The sequence below is a fragment of the Triturus cristatus genome, chromosome 11, assembly GCF_964204655.1.
Source record: "Triturus cristatus chromosome 11, aTriCri1.1, whole genome shotgun sequence".
Lineage (NCBI taxonomy): Eukaryota > Metazoa > Chordata > Amphibia > Caudata > Salamandridae > Triturus > Triturus cristatus.
In genome coordinates, this window is record NC_140594.1 from 1172154811 (window position 1) to 1172171191 (window position 16381).

Sequence of the window (16381 nt, forward strand, 5' to 3'; positions counted from 1 at the left end):
GTGTATGGAAGGAAGACTCAAGGAAGTCCACCTTTATCCACCCCTGAGGCCCAGTGCCAGCAACGCTGAATAGCTTTTCCAGGCTGTGTCCAACTATAGAGCTTAACCCACTGCCCTCCTAGTCGTTGCATCCTCACTTACTTCATCCTTTCCTTCAACATGCCTGGTCCCCCAAACTATTCACAACCTGTATCCTTTGGCCCATCTCTTAAGCAGCTGTCCTCTGAAATGAGTGACAAGCATTGACAGCTCACTTTCTATAAATATCCTATTTCATCCTATTTAAGAAACCTCAGGTCTTTCTTTCATCCCAACCGGTTTTCAACATTCCGGGCGAGGATCCGGTAAGGATCGTGCTCCTTTGACCCAGAGCAGCTCATCCAACCCCAACCAGCAAGCTCTGACATTCAATGCAAGTGCCTGCTTTGACAACTGAGAGTGCTAGTGAAGAGAGAAGAACTGGGGGACTGAGAGCTGGTCAGCGACTGGGGGAAGACGTAGAAAAAAATTAAACTAGCACCAGATATTGAAGTCGAAAACCTCCTTCTACACAGTGATGTGACATCCCCCAATCATTCACAAGTCCATCAGATTATTCCCCTTCCCAATGAACCATGAGGAGGAGAAATTCCTGCAGTGAGCGTAAGGACAAGGGGACACCCAATTCAAGTTGGAAAAGTTCCTTCTCAGGAACATCTCCAAGTGAAGCACGGCCACCTTGGAGGATAAACCCATCAGAAGTTCACCAACTTTCCTCCATCTTTTTGTGAACTGTAATGAGGTTCTAGGGGGAAAGAGTTGCACTCCCAAGAGGTGTTCGATTTTTGGAGGCAGGTGCTGTGGCTAGGTTTCTTGGATGGCAGTGCAACATGCAGCTGTTTCCAGAACCTGCCCCCCGGATACTTCGATTTTTCCCCTTTCCACTTGATCACAGTAAGTACTGTCTGAGCCCGCTTCAGCTCTTTGACGGTTTGCTCATTTTTAATTGGTTGGAACTGAACTAAAATGACTCTGATGTTGCCCTGCGATGCCATGTTGTCCAAGCCGGCTTTCAGCTCCAGGAGGGCTTGTGTGCCCTGATGGACATAACGAGGGCTCATGACAACCAGCAGACGCCGGCTGCTCTTAATGAAGCTCAAGGTCTCATCTGTTAGAACTGAGAAAGAAAAAACCAAGATATTAGCGACAAACGGTGGAGCTGTTGGCAAGAAACACTCAGTCTGATTAACGAAGATGAAAAGGATTCACCCATGGGGACGGCTGGAAACTCTTACCTCAAAGGCGCCTTTAAACAGGACTTAAGAAAGATGCAACCTCGAGGTGAGGACAAAAGGAATAAATAAACAAAGGCAAAGCCCCAACTCAAGACCAAACACATACATACAAGGCTTCAATCCACCCCAGGATCTCCCGCAACATCACAAACCTCAAGCTTGAGCCCTGCTAGCAGCTAAAAAGGAAATATCTGAAAAGAAGCGTTGTTGGGGCTGAGGGGATACAGCTGCTGACACAAGGCAGCATTTGAGAGTTACAAATTTGTCACAAACCGTGATCCAGTGGTGTGGTTCACAAACATTCAAGACCTTGCAAACTCATTTTAAACTTAAAGGAAGTTTTGGTTGAGAACATAAAGTGGAGTGTGTAACTAGGGAAATTAGGAGTGAAAAGTAGGAAAACCAAGTGATAAAGGTGCAATCACAGAAGTTTGAGGAAGACTAGTGTAGAAGACCAACTTTGTTAAACTTCACTCAGGTGTGATGGGAGTCCCTGACTTGGACTTAGGACAAAGCATGGACCTTGGGTCATGACCACATACATACCAGGAAAAGGAAAGCAGAACAGCGGGAACTTAATTATGCCAAATATTTCTTATGTTCTCAGCACCTGTAAACATATCACCAAGCAGCAGAGGCACTAGCTGGTAAGGACAGCAAAGATGCAAACCAGACAAGAGGGTGAAACCCATGGAAAAGATTCTGAAATGTTCACTACTGAACAGTAAATCTACTTTATGAATCCAGTGCTCATTCCAGTTTTTTTTGTGACTCAAAGGAGAAGGGCAGTGGCGGGGCAGGCAAAAACACAGTCAGGACCATAGGATCCGACAGGACCACGACAAACGCAGCCAGAGAGGTTCAAGGACAACGTCACATTCCTTGAACCAACTATTAGGCAAAGGGTTTCATTACCAACACTCATCAATTGATGAATTTGCCATATTCTGAGGATACAAGTAATACCTTTCAAAACATGCCTCCGTGCAGACCAAAATCCTCAGTAGTCGAAATACAAACGGTTCAAGATCCGCCTGAAGAGAAACCTAGACCAACGTCTTGGCTCAAACCAATCTGAGGTGAATCCCTTTTTGCTGAGAGCACTGTTGCAAATTGTTTTCCACCTTTAGAGCTTATCCTACCCACCACTGAAATAAGAAACCACGTTTTCCTGGAAGATATTCAAAAAAGACGAATTCTAGTAAAATATTGAAGAACTGAGCAGAGTTGTCTAGTTTTCCTACAGAACAAGAGGTGGAAGCAAACATGGCCTTCCCATGCACAAGCAAACATAAGGCTTCATCTGTACATGTGGCCATAACCATAAGGTCCTGCTTTGAGGAACTCAAGGCCCCCCTCCCTATGCCTAGTTTCATGTTGTGATGTTCAAACCCTTCCCAAACAGTTTATTTATGGATGTATCAAAAAGTGTTGAGATGAAATGTTTTTTTACGTAGCTGCCTTTGCAGTTATCAGATAGAAATTCTGGCCAAACCAGAGACACAAGTGTTGTAGAAGCCCAAATGAAAATGAAGGGTCAGCTAGAGGATTTGGGTTGATTGGTACCAAGGGTAGCAACGACTGGTGCAACCAGAGGATGGAGATTAAAGTGCAATCTACTGTAACTGCATCGCAAAGTATGAGACATGAAGAACACCGCTATTCGGGTCAGAACCGAAGCCTCGCCAGGATAAGCCTGGGGCACTGTGAGCCTTTCACTCTGGTTGTACGTAGGACAGAGGTAGAGACATGCAGGGTTACCATAGATATTCCAACTGTAACTATAAACACAGTCGGAGAGATCTTCAGACTTGTCCTTTCTATGCACAAGTTCATGGCTCTAGGTTCCGCAGACACTGGAAGGCGTGGTTTACATAAAGCACTGGATTTCTCACTGCCGTCAGAGATGTGGGTCGCCACTGTAGTGTGGAAGGTCTCTGAGCAGGGTTGGGTCTGATGCACAGTGGATTGGAGGAAAGGGCATGACCCAGATCCTCCGAGCCTGCATGTTCCTTCGCACAATCGATCTTCAAGGACAACACACAACAAACCTTGAGACCAAACTAACCTGAAGGCATCCCTCAGGGAACCGTTCGAGGGAAGTATAAGGGCACAAAAGTGAGGTCACTTCCTGTTGTGAGGTGTGATGGAGCGATCCACATATAGACCCCACAATCTGGCTGCTACTGGGAAAATTCCCCAATCGCTGTGCCCACTGCCACAGGCAAATTGCCTCCCAACAATGGGTCTAAGACCCCACACCATATATAATGGATGGTGGTGTTTGCATCGGATAGAATCTAAAAAGTGCTCTCTCAGATAGTAAAGGGGAATGTCTTTATGGCAAGGTGGACTCTTGCATGTGAATGTGCAGGCTCAGCTCTGGCACAGACCAGAGGCATCGCACTAATATTTCACCCAGATCGGCATCCTAGACAAGTGGAGGTATCTGATCTTGGTGGAATAGTCTGTAGAGGGCTAAAGAGGCAACCCATCCAAGGGATGATGGGTCCACCCAGCAGTGCATATCCTGATAGATCTGCACCGGAGTGGAGATTCTCTTCATGTTGAAGCCACCGTTTTCTCAAGCACTATTGTACATGCGTACCCATGATCTGGAGTGTGGCACCGACAGCATGCACAAGGCCATCAGGCCCAGTAGATGTGCAACATGCAGAACTAGGATCCATGTCTGAGTGAGGAACATCAGAATCATCGGTCAAATATTGGCGATCCTCTGAGAAGGAAAGTCCTACATGTGGATTTTGTCCAATACTGCTCCGATAAAGGCTAATCAGTGCATGGGACCTCTAGGCCGTCGATGTAAAGCCCAAGTCTTGCTGCTGAGTCCTCATGCCCTGAAGGCATTCTCAGAAGAGCACCAGTGACTTCACTTTCACCAGCCAGATACATGGACTCCTCACCATCACAGTGAAACCACCACAACTCTTTTGTAAACCGGCACGCATCAGTCATCTGTTCAAATGTGAGAATCATGCACGGATAGTGTCGAGATCCCACAATAAAGCTCCGTTCACAGCTGTCGGCAGAGAGAATTGGCAGAGGACAGTGGATGTTCTGGAGGTCCAGGGACATCAACCAACCCACAGGAGTAACACCTCTGTGGCACCTTTAATCAGTACTGGGAGGTTTTCCACCTCTGAAATTGAAATGCGTTGCATGGAGCCTATGCTGGTGGTCAGTGCAAAGGGAAGAACAAAAACATGAAGGTGCGGTCTTTGCTTTATTATTTAGATGCTAGTGATCGACCACAATCTATATCAGACAGGTCGTGGGCCTCCGGGTTAGACCCAAGCAGTTCTTCCACCTCTGCAAATTTCTCTGGCCAGGCAAGGGGCTCCGTCAAAGGCCCGTCATCAAAACAAGCTTTGGCCTTTTCCTTTCCCACTCTGCTAATGTCAGCCAACTTCGAGGGCCTTAAAGGTGGTGCAGGAATCTGCTCCAAGAACAGTGTTGGTGGCTGAATGAACAGGTGATGACATCTTGAGGGCTTTGCGGCCCAGATGGTACAAGAGACACCCTGGACGAATCTAGACAAGTAAGCCATAAGACATTGATTCGTGCATGGTCGGCCAATTGTACAGGATGTGGAGTCAAGTTCTGAGGTCAACCATACTAGGCACATGTCATGTGGACTCAACCAAGACATTTTCTGGCAGCATCTACTGCATGGCGTAAACACTGAAATTGTTGGAGAGGACATTTGTCCTAGTCAATGTCAAAAAGCTGAAGAATTTAATCGGCGGAGCAATAAGAGACCTCTGGGCTACACAAATAAGACATGGGCAACCAACAATGGATACCAGCGTGCTACGGTGACAACTATTCGGGAGGTGGAGTCACGGTTGAAGCTCAATGGTGCCATCTAGTGATACTGATAAACTACTGCTAAGGAAAAGTTTCCAGGCCAGTCTGCTGCTTACAGGGATCTTCATAAGAAGTTAGTCAATCTTAGGAATGCCACAGGTTTACATTTCTATTCAGTAATGTCTACCAGCAGAATGAAGTGCGCTAGAAGCCCAGCCTACAAGAACAGGCAAGATGAGGCATCCGAGCCAAAGTCTCCCACACAGCTCTCAAGAGCACTTAGTTTCACTGGTCCGTGCCTAAATTAGAGCGAGAAAGAGAGAAAGAAAGAGAAAGAGAGAACAAGAGAAGCGGCAGAGAGATAGCGCAAGGTACACAAAAGGACTGGAGACCACCATCCGTACTTACTTCCACCAGGTAGGCTGTCTCGGTCGAAGATGCAGAGCTTGTATCCAAATTCATTCTCCAGGACCCCCCTCAGCGTCAGCAAAACAAATTCTTCTTCCTCTGCGTTTCTTGCATACGACACGTAGACATCATACTCTTTCCCATCTAGCAGTCAAAGCAAGACACGGGTTACTCTTCGTTACAAGTCCAATCCTCATCTTTCCTATCTGTGTTTATTAGGGCCAAAAGTGTGGGGTGCACTGGCAGGAGAACCAAGCTGGCGCCCCTCATTTATGTGCCGATGCAGGTCCGAGGCCTGAAAGGTTTTGTGCAGGTGCACATAAAAGCCAGGTCTGGTGAGCTGCAGAGAAGTGAGACCCACTGTGGCATAACTAAACATAATGGGAAGAAAAAATAACCTCAAAAAGGTTTTGCTTCAATCATCAGTCACTTCCCTGCACAGGCACATAATAGATTTGTCAGGTGAGGTTACATATTTAGGTTTTATTTTATCTTCAGGCAGTTAGATTTGCTGATATTACCTGCTGCTCTCTCACTGCTTCAATTTCACCTTGAAAGGGATTATGCTCAGACGTGTTTTTCAATCAATTTTTCCTTTTATGCATCTTCCGTGCCCTTTATTCACAAAAAGCTTTAACAGTTCTGCAGAACCACTGCTACATTACCGCCTCTTACTGCACTATTGAACGTATCGCTTTATAGGGGCAAAACGAGGACTAAGCCACATCAACACTCACTCAAGCCAATGCATTACACCTCTTACAGGACTCTCCCCTGCATTGCAATCTGTCTCCAGGCACCTGCGTCAGTGGTGGGCGATACCTTCATGGTACCCCAGCTTGTGCTCACCAAACAAGTACCTTTTATCCCAAGACCCAACAAAGCAGATACTAAACCTTACCTCTGCACAAGACTCAAAGGTCTCTGCAGCGATGAACTCCGCATATTAGCCCAGTTCATATAAAGTTGAAATCAAGAAATAGTTACACGTGGACCGTAGTTTTGAAACATTCATTCAATCAACAGCTTTTACTTAACCATTGCCCAAGACCTTCTGACTATAAGCATTGTACATGATTTAGGAATCGTCCTGTAATTACAAAGCAAATTCGAGAAAAAAACCACTAGACATTTCAAGACCAATGGTCAACCACGTCCTGTAAAAGCACCAATGGCACTAAAGTCTGGATTTCCAGAGTGAATCCACACCACAGCTCATCTCCTCATTACATGCATGATTATATTGAGGCATGATGCCTCCATGACAGCCCCTGGCTTCAGCTCAAAGGGCGCTACTTCCTCATGCCCCTTTGTTGGCATAGCTCCACCCACAGACCTCAATAATACGGTGGGAATACAACAGCACTTCCTGTTTTATGGTCTCTACGTCAGCAGATGATTTGACATCTTTGGAAGATGGCTTTGCTCATGGATGGACAACATGAAGACCGCTGTAAGCTTACTGTCCTGTGTTTACACGAGGCACTCGTCCCAAAGTGGTTTGTTATGCTGAGTTTAAGCTCACACAACACTGGGTCAGGCAGAGGCGACGTCAGGGAGGGGCGACGTCAGGGTCAGGCAGGGGCGACGTCAGGGTCAGGCAGGGGCGACGTCAGGGTCAGGCAGGGGCGACGTCAGGGTCAGGCAGGGGCGACGTCAGGGTCAGGCAGGGGCGACGTCAGGGTCAGGCAGGGGCGACGTCAGGGTCAGGCAGGGGTGCGCAGATAGCTGGGGTTGCCAAGGAATGCTGGCAGGTTGCCTTAGAGGTTTCTTCACTGAAGGCAGGGATGTGCATGGGTGTTTAGGATCTGAGTTCTAGACAAGTTGCCATCACTTCACGGTAGTGTACCAAAAGTCAGCATAAGGGCAGAGGGGATGCCACATTATGTGCCAGTCTTGCTCCCTCCTTGTCCCCCGCCACCCCTGTTCTCCACAAACACAGGCAGGTTCGGTGTCTTTAGATGAGGATTCCAGGTCTTGGTCGCGTGGGGAGCCGCAGTCCTTCATTAATAAAGCCCTAGTTAAGGCTGCAACAGAGAATCAACATTGTAGGGGAATTCCTGACCAGAATCGGAGACCGACACACGACTACAAAGCCCTCCACGATCAGCATACATGAACCACTACATGAACTTCCATCCAGAAACTTTCACTCCGCCTCCCTTGCCCTCACACAGACAGCGCATCTGCCGTAGCCACAGCGGAGGCCGCTCCTTCTTCCCCACCACCAAGTCCTGGAATGCCCTCTCTCTCCACCTCCGAACATCACCCTCACTGACGGACTTCAGGAAGAGACTCAAGGCTTGGCTTCTTGAGTAAACCCGGCAACCCAGCACCTGGATACCCTCACGGGTGATGAGCCGCACTCTACAAGTACTGATTGATTGACGAGGTGTCTGAGGGTGGGAAGAGATCACGTTTCATGGAGGAAGACGTGTACGATTTGTGTTCAATTTATTATCTTCACCACAAAATGACTTCCTCATTCCTTTAATTAGACACCTTCTTCCCTCATCCTTTTCTGTATTTGGCAAATCATCTGCACGTTGTTTGTGATATTAAACAGAGCCTCCCAAAAATCAAGACAGCCCCACTGACTGTCTTCCACACGAACAGTAGCTTGAGGTTTCCAAGACCATGGAGGAAAAACCTACCAGATATGTATGTAGGTGCCAATCCATATGGTCATATCAGATGCTGAGATGGCAGCTATCAACCCAAGTGCAGGAGGTGGTATTCCATGTGATGGATGGGGGTGGGCTTGTGAAACAACCTATGTACTAATTGGTAAGTTTGCAAAAAACCAAATTGTAGCAGGTAGCGATTCGATCTAACTTAAGAATATTAATGAGGTATGTTGCAAATTGCGAACCACTACTATTCACGGTCATCCCAGGGATGGTGGCTTGCTGGGGTCAGCAGACCATGTTTGGGATTGATTTTTTTTTAGGCTGTATTTTTTTTTTTATGCACCCCATTTTCCTTAAACGAAACAGGAAAACAAGCCTGCTGCTAAAAAGATATGTTTCTTTTTTTTAGTTCGTTTAAGAGGAGCCAGTGTCTGGAGCAGCTAGTTACACATGGGCCTGAGGAACGTGGAAAGATTGCCAGTTTCAAGCAGGACTAAAAATTAGCGCTACTCCTAAGATGTCAGGAAAGCATACAGCCTCAGTTGGACTCTAACTCCCAGGTTCCCACACGCCAGGAGGCGGGACAAGCAGATTACTGTGCCGTGCGGGCACTTAAGGACGCTGCAGGACCTGGGCAAGAGCGGGCCTGCCTGCGGCCGGACAAAGCTGGGCCACCCATCTGGACATTTATTCTGTGAATTTGCTGGGATCGTCTTGGCTCCTGAATGTCTATGTATTATGGGTAAGAGGAAATCTGTGGCACTACCTCCATCTTCCAAGGACCGACCCCCTAATAGCCACAATAACAAGGAGCCCGTGGTTCGGTGGACCACTGCTTACTCTTATTTTACTTTAATTGACCAAAGGGAAGAGCCCCAGGGGACCCCTTCTCTTTTATCAATGCCTTACCACCGCCTTTGCGGTGTGGGTAAAATTTCAATGTTCGTGACCGGTTTCATTAGAAAAACATGGATACATAGCATACCTGCAAAGAAGGAAACCTGCAAGGAAATCATTGCTCACTTGTAACACTCAATTTGCAGCTTGTATTGCCGCAAATCACATGCTGTGCTCACTTCTAGCATCTAGTGCTGGACTCGGGGAGCCTTCCAATGTTTAACAAAGACAAGTTTCTTTTTTGACGTGATGTGTGGTACCTTCGCTGACACCCATAATGCCCTAGCACAGACTCCACCTTACACTGTGTTCCTCACACAAACCCAGAGGTAAGTGTATATGTGCCAAAACCAGGAAAAACACTGTTGGTGTACTGAAGAAAGACTGGTCACAAAGCTGTGTCTGTTTTGTGGATTAGGGTATCAAAAGAGTACACTCCTTGTGCGTGTGGACATATTGGCACGATTTGGAAGCTCCTTTCTGGAGAAGGGCGTGCGCCTCTTCTATCAACCGTTGGAGACCTCAAGCTTTCTCCACTCCAAACATGATGGTGCCTTTTGGTATCAAGTGGGCGGCACGGGCTGCTTAGCCTTTTTCTGAGATGTTTTTCATTCACGGAATGGTTGCCCCTTCCATGGAGTTGAGGGTCCTTATGAAATTGATCCCACAAGGACAGATTCCAGTGTTACATATTTACAAGGCTGGGGGTATTGTGACCAGTCCTCTGTGTCCAGCTCTGAGACTCACTGTTTGATCCTTGTTCTGGACTTCAACATGGCCCTGGAGACACAGCTTCTTCGGCGTCGAGTCTTCTGGTACTCTAGATATAGGGTTCCGCTTCCTTGGTTCCTCCGGTGTGCTGGATGGACATCCCTTATTGTGTTGTAATTGCATTTATATAGCGCTTACCACCTCTGACGCGGTGTCGATTCGCTTTTAGGAGAGTAGCAAGCTACTCTGAAATCCATCATGGACTAGTGGTGAATTAGTTTAGTGAAATATGCAAGTAATTTGAGTAGTGGATATGTTACTCAGTTATTTGGATTGATATGATCCTCAGATTTGAAGCCCTTAGATTCCACTACAGACAGGGACTAACTTTGAGTCCAGGGGCTTCATCTTGGAGTAATGCGCCCACCTCCTGCCCAATTGATACCAGATGGGTTTCTTGGACCAAAAGGAGTAACATAACAAATAGGAGGTCTCGTTGCAATCCCAAAGTAAACTGAGGTTCCAGATATGGTGCTGGTCCAACCACGCAAACTCGCTGTTTCAAGAGAGGCAAAACTTAACCTGAGTATTCGTCATGACCGCACCCCTCCCCTTCTGCCCCTCCACTCCCATCCCAAATGCGTCACTCATTGGATCTACTCCTGGTTGTTTAACTTGGCGGTTTTTGCTGAGCTCGGAGTTCCTTAGGTTGTGCTCCAAGCCACGTGCATCCTTTCATCTGCAGATGTTCTAGGTCCAAATGCTTCTAGTTTTGGTTTGTGAAGATGGAGTCTGTGCTCATTGGCAGAGAAATACAATATCAGAGGGTTTGTGCACTAGTGCATTGTGGGATTCAGATGAGGTAGCCAAAGTCAACTTGAAAGAATCTTTTGGTAAAAGAAAAACAACTTCTATTTCAAGCTCAACATTAGGTGAGAGGAGTGTGCACAGCATCCCTCTTGGTCTCTTTGGACACATGCTGCAAACAAACAATTCTGACAGACAGGACAGTACTAGAACTTCTCTATATAGTTTGGAAAAGTTACACAAATATCAAGTTCTCCCACGAGTGCGTGGAGCAGCTCATCCAGTGTTTTCTTCATCCGGGGGTTGTAGTGTTAAATTTAACCCTGGAAGTTTAATTTCACTTTTGAAAAGGCTGGAATAAAAGTACCAAACTGTTAACAGGAAAGCTACCCTCACACCCCATTGGCTAAACTGAGGTTTGGATTGAAATGTGTTTCTTCCAATGGGCAAGCCTCTGATGGTCTGCCAATGTACACGTCTGATAGAAAGTAAACTTAAGATCATGTGCCGAGAGAGAGATTAGCTGTATATGAAATATAATGCAGCAAAGTGGCATAGAGCAGAGATATGTAGGGTTTTGCTGGCACATTACTCGTTGACCCAAGGGCTAACATTGCACATTGGTAGGTTCAAGTGACTCACCGCCAACAGTTTCATCGGTTCCGAAGTGTGCCCGGTAGAAGAGCACCATCTCCAACCAGTAGACGTGGTAGATCACGATCAGGGCCACCACCAGGAAGAGGGTCACGCCAAGTCCACAGGCCAACTCGGTGACGTACCTGGCAGGCTGCACTGCAGTCAAAGACGGACAACTTGTGTAAGTACGTTTATACGAGATGGACACGATTGCAGCTATTTGTAACACAGTAAAACATCAGTCTGCAGAACCTCTGCTCACATAAAAGGCACTGTGGACAAAAGAAGAGAAGTGCATGCAAGGGTGGAAATAATATGGGGGTCAAAACACTGTTTATGAAGAGCTAGGCAAGGCAGGACACAGTGAGTGGAGGTCTGCACAGCCAGAAAAGCTCAAAGCCAGGCAAAGAGAAGATGCGGGGGAAGGCTGTGTCTAATCGAAAGTCCTTGGATCCTGGAAGCATCTTACGCTTTGGTGGGCCAAACCTTAGATACTCTGCGTCTGACTTGTCTAGCCCAACAAATAAGGCTGCATTCAGCTGTACTTGGAAACAGAAGACACAGTGCCTTGATATTGGGTTTCTTTGTGGTGGAAAGATCTGCTGGTGTGCTCCCATCACAATATTTTGTGGTCTTGCACTGTCAGCTACTTACCTGGTGTTCGGATACCTTGGACTGAACCAGTCTCGCTTCAGGACCAGCAACGCCTGTGGCACAAGACAAGCCAATGTAAGTAGGGGTGTTTACCTCCCCCGCTTGGCTTGATACACAACCTTTAACAAGCAGCAGCTCTTTGTCACAGGAAGGAGAGCTGGTACAAGGACTCTCTCAATCGTTTGCACACGGTCTCTGATCTGTGTGACTTGCTGGTGGATTTGTGTTTTCCTTCACCTCAACCCCTTGTAAAGTCAATGGCCAATAGCTTGACTGGTGCGGTGGCCTAGAGATGGCCCCTTCAGAAAGGTTTTCCTTTCGGTGTTATTCTAAACTAATACACCTGCTCACCCAGGTGAGAGACTGGCAGTCCTTTTCTGTGGCCTGGGGAAGTCAGTGTTTACTGGACAAGGTCCATGGTGGGCACAGTCACTTACTGCAGCTTGGCCAGAGCCTAGGATACATGTGGTAAGACAGGAAATAAACATCAGAAACAAAAACAGACGTTCCTTCCAGCTGTTGTGGTCGAGATACACCTTAAAAGTTTGCCAGCGTTTACGCAGTATGGGCTACACTTGCAAGGTTGATGGAGCAGAGGTGAAGGACAGGAGGCTATGACACATCAAGCGTGCTATAAGAGGCAGCCATCGACGGAGACTATGTTGCCCAATTCTTAACTAGCCATATGAAATGCAGTGTTATGTCTGAAGTATTGTTTTGATGTGTGTCCTACTGGTGTTCACAAGGCCCAGCAAAAGGCAGACGCCTCGGTCACTTGGAAATGTTTAGAGACAAGAAGGCAAACTGTGCTCATTGGATACAATTTGGAGTAATAAAATGGATCACTGTTCACCAGTGTGGTTTTAGCACCCACGCATGACCACAAGCCAGTCAATCAATCATCAGGGAACTGGTAAGCGCACTACTCATCCGTGAGGGTCTCAAGGCGCTGAGGTGGGGTCCGCAGATCTGTTTAGCCGAAGAGCCAGTGAAAGCCATCAAAGGGGTTCCTCATTTCCATACAGAGAACTGCACAGTAACCACTTTTTCTAGGGTTTTGGAGAGAAGTGGAAGGCTGGAGAGGTCAGGCTCTGGGTCCGCAGTCATATTCCTAGTAAGTGTGGGACAGTGACAGGGTCAGCCCCAGACGCCGAGGGAGCATGGGGCTTGTATTGATTAGCATTTTGGCTGACCGGCAGGTCTCAGTTTGAGTCCTAAGGGTCCGAGGGCCAGTCAGCACGTTTTAGTTTATTAATAATGCTATTAACTTCTCAGAGACATGTAAAATAAATAATCAAGCAGTATTAAGAGATTGCCTCACATTAGATCATGCTAGGGAGATCCCCTGGCAGAGGTATGTAGGTTCCACACTGGAAAAAGTGAGCCTGAGGGAGTTATTTGACTTTCCATCAGCTTGTTCTACCTTTACTAAAGCCAAATTGAAGCAGAGATTTCTAGAAAACGCAGATGCCATTAGATGGGAGACAAATAAAAACAAATCTAGAGTGCATGCCCATCATAGGTCTCTGCCATTGAAGGGTGTTGCTCAAAATTATATGACTTTTGTTCACAACCTGCAGCACCGATATACCCGGACTAGATGTCGGCTGAACTTTATACCACTTATGCTGGGCTTTTCGGCAAATACTTATTCACATAAAAACGTGTCCTGATGTCCATGTGATGGTATTTCTGAACAGACAGCTCACCAAATGCAGTCCTTTTGCTAGTTTTATTTCCAACAAAGAACAAGAATAAAGACACCATATTTGTGTGGCAGTAATTGTAAACAATATATTCAAGCACGGCCTCGCTTCCAACGGCTTGGGAACCCATTGGTTGGTTTTGTTCTGGCCTCTTATCTGTGGGTAGTAGTAAAACCTAGAAAAGCACTTCAGATTCATGAAAGCGGAACAAATATATATGGATTCTTGAACCCAGATGCATTGACGTGGGAGGACTTTGTTTTTAGTTAAATGGGGTAATGTGTATTCTACTGGGTACTGATTTTAATCTTATGGATGTTAGATTCATTCGTTAGGAGACGTAGTCCACTATTGATCAAATCTGTTGTTAATGAATTAAGAAGGTTTTGTGTTTATCAATTTTAATTTGTAGGGTATTAATGTGATGTTATTAGATAATTTTATAATGAATTATATTTATGGATTGTGCTGTATATTCTTTTATGCAAAGAAGCATTGCAAATAAAGTTCTTTGACTGACATCTTCAAGGTGTCAGTGCCAAGTGTTGATGCTCTAAGATTGTTCTAATTACGACAATCTTGCTCCAGGGGCCCCTAAAGATACAATTTTACAACTACTGTTGTCGCACACTTTCTGCATTGGCGAAACTGGAGGAAATAGTAATTTCTTTATACAAGAATTCTGTCTAAGAATTAGAAGCATCAGGAATGAGTCTCACAGAAGACCTTGTCCCAAAATGGTCATGGATGCAAAAGAGGTTTATGGATCGGGAGGTGACTTCTTACGGAGCTCCTTTTTTTATTTTGTTTTGAGTCTGACATTTTCCAAAAACCATATTGTTTTCTTACACGCCCTTATCAAGGGTGCAGTAGTCATTTGGAAGAGATAATCTAGGATGTGAGATGGGTCACCCAAGGACATGAAAGATGTCTTCTGCTGGCTCATAGGTAAGGTTTCTTACCCTGGACGCTAGTTGGGTATTACATTCGCTCATCACGACTGACCACTGCCTTTGCTTCTCAGTGTCCATGATTCTAAGTCTGGTCAACTCGCTGAGTAGGAGTCCAGTTGTCTGCCAGTCTGTCTAGAGCATTATAAACTAATGGGGTAAACCAAGAAACCCCAAGACCTGGGTAACGTACGGTACACGCAACAGTATGGTCCTACTGGCATACTATTTTTGAAAGAAACATACAATATCTATTTACGTATTGTATTCACGGCGCGAGAGAGACACAAAAAAAACAGATAACACTTAAAATTCATGGAACAACAAAATGAATTTAAATTTTCTTTTTATATTGATATTTTATTGAAGTGCATGTAAAATCCTTCACAAAGGTTCTTTTTCACGGTTGTTCCAAAAGAAAGTGCATAAGAAAGTGTTTAGAGGAGCGCTCAAGTGAGATGATCAAGGAAAGAAGAAATAGATATGATTTACGGAATATACTTTGATATTTTTCACCAATGACTCCTGAAACTTAGTCAGCCAAAGTGAGATAAGCCTGTTCGAAAGAAACCAATCTTTCTGCGCAATGGCACATGTTCCTATTCAAGAGAAAGTGGCGTCCAAATCCTAACTCAGCCTTCTTTAGGACATGTATATTCAATCCAGGTTAGAAATAGAAGTGTTGACGTTTCGACCAGATACTGCGTGAGGCGAATTCAGCCGTTGCATGCAGGTCTTCCTCAGGACTGTGAAGCAAAAGAAATAGGGTAACCCAAAATAAAACCCAATTATTGAGGGATTGGTATTCTGAAAAAAGTGCTCTCATAATACGCCAAGCAAAATATTTAAAACACCGACCTATAATGGTGTAGCCGCACTGTAGGGGTTCCTATCAGATACAACCTCCTATCTTGGCCCAATGCTCACGAAAACGTGAGTACTCGAACGACGGTTTAAAGTCATGAGTTAATAAAATGACACTGTATTAGTGGAAAAAGTCTTACTGTCAAACTAAAAAAAGCACTAAATGCCTACAACGGCTCACCTCATTAAGGAAAGCTGGTCATAGCGATTTCGCTAGTCACCTCACACTTGAGCACTTCTTCAAACTCTTTCTTATGCACTTTCTTTTGGAGCAACCATGAAAAAGAACCTTTGTGAAGGATTTTACATGTACTACTTCAATAATATCGTCAATTTTCTTAATCCACACCCAGATGGTAAAAGTCAAGAGGCGGCACACCAGGAAACGGCAAAGCAGATTTATTGTGCACCAAAAGTTTAAGGATGACGCGTTTCGGCGTTTGCCTTTGTCAAGTCACTTCCCATGCTTCCTTATCTTATCACTAAAACACAGGTGTTTGGACACACTCATTCACGGACTAAATCCCATTCACATACAGCACACTTTGCATCCTCGATCGATACTTCCTTTAGTATTAGTAGACCATGAGACAAATATCTGGTAGCTATAAGGGAAATGACATGTTAGTGAACAGTATAAGGCCCCCTATCTTGCCGTATAAAACACAGTTGGCGGAAGCATGTAGAGGTTACATTAATGCCCTGACCAATGATGTAAACATGCAGAGATGATTTTTGTGTACACGTTGCGCATTATTGTGTAAACAAGGTGGCGTTGAATCGTCAACACAGGCATCAAAACACATGAATTAGGTGTGATGCACATGTTATGTAAACAATAACATGGATAAAGTAGGACGTAAGCGAATCACACAAATACTCGGGGTAGTTAACATGATAGACATAGTCATGGGCAGTAATCCTTCTATGTCCATTAACGATTTGGCCGGATATAATTGATTGTTACGAACGATAAATTCACCAAAGTTTATCGAATTAATTATTGGAATCATTAA

At 45.4% G+C, this 16381-nt stretch overlaps 1 protein-coding gene across 3 annotated transcripts in view; it reads right to left on the bottom strand.

The window, feature by feature from the left end:
• Window positions 1-16381, bottom strand: part of IL1RAP (interleukin 1 receptor accessory protein) — a 388648-nt gene that overhangs the window by 51344 nt on the left and 320923 nt on the right. For 2 of the 3 annotated variants that reach the window (XM_085635879.1, XM_085635881.1), the window contains exons 9-10: window positions 11198-11347; window positions 5511-5654 (exon numbers count right to left, since the gene is read on the bottom strand). In XM_085635879.1, coding sequence (XP_085492005.1) covers window positions 5511-5654; window positions 11198-11347 — 294 coding nt within the window. Of the gene's footprint in view, window positions 1-590; window positions 1157-5510; window positions 5655-11197; window positions 11348-16381 lie in introns of those variants that run through there. The other variant, XM_085635880.1, reaches the window with a different exon arrangement.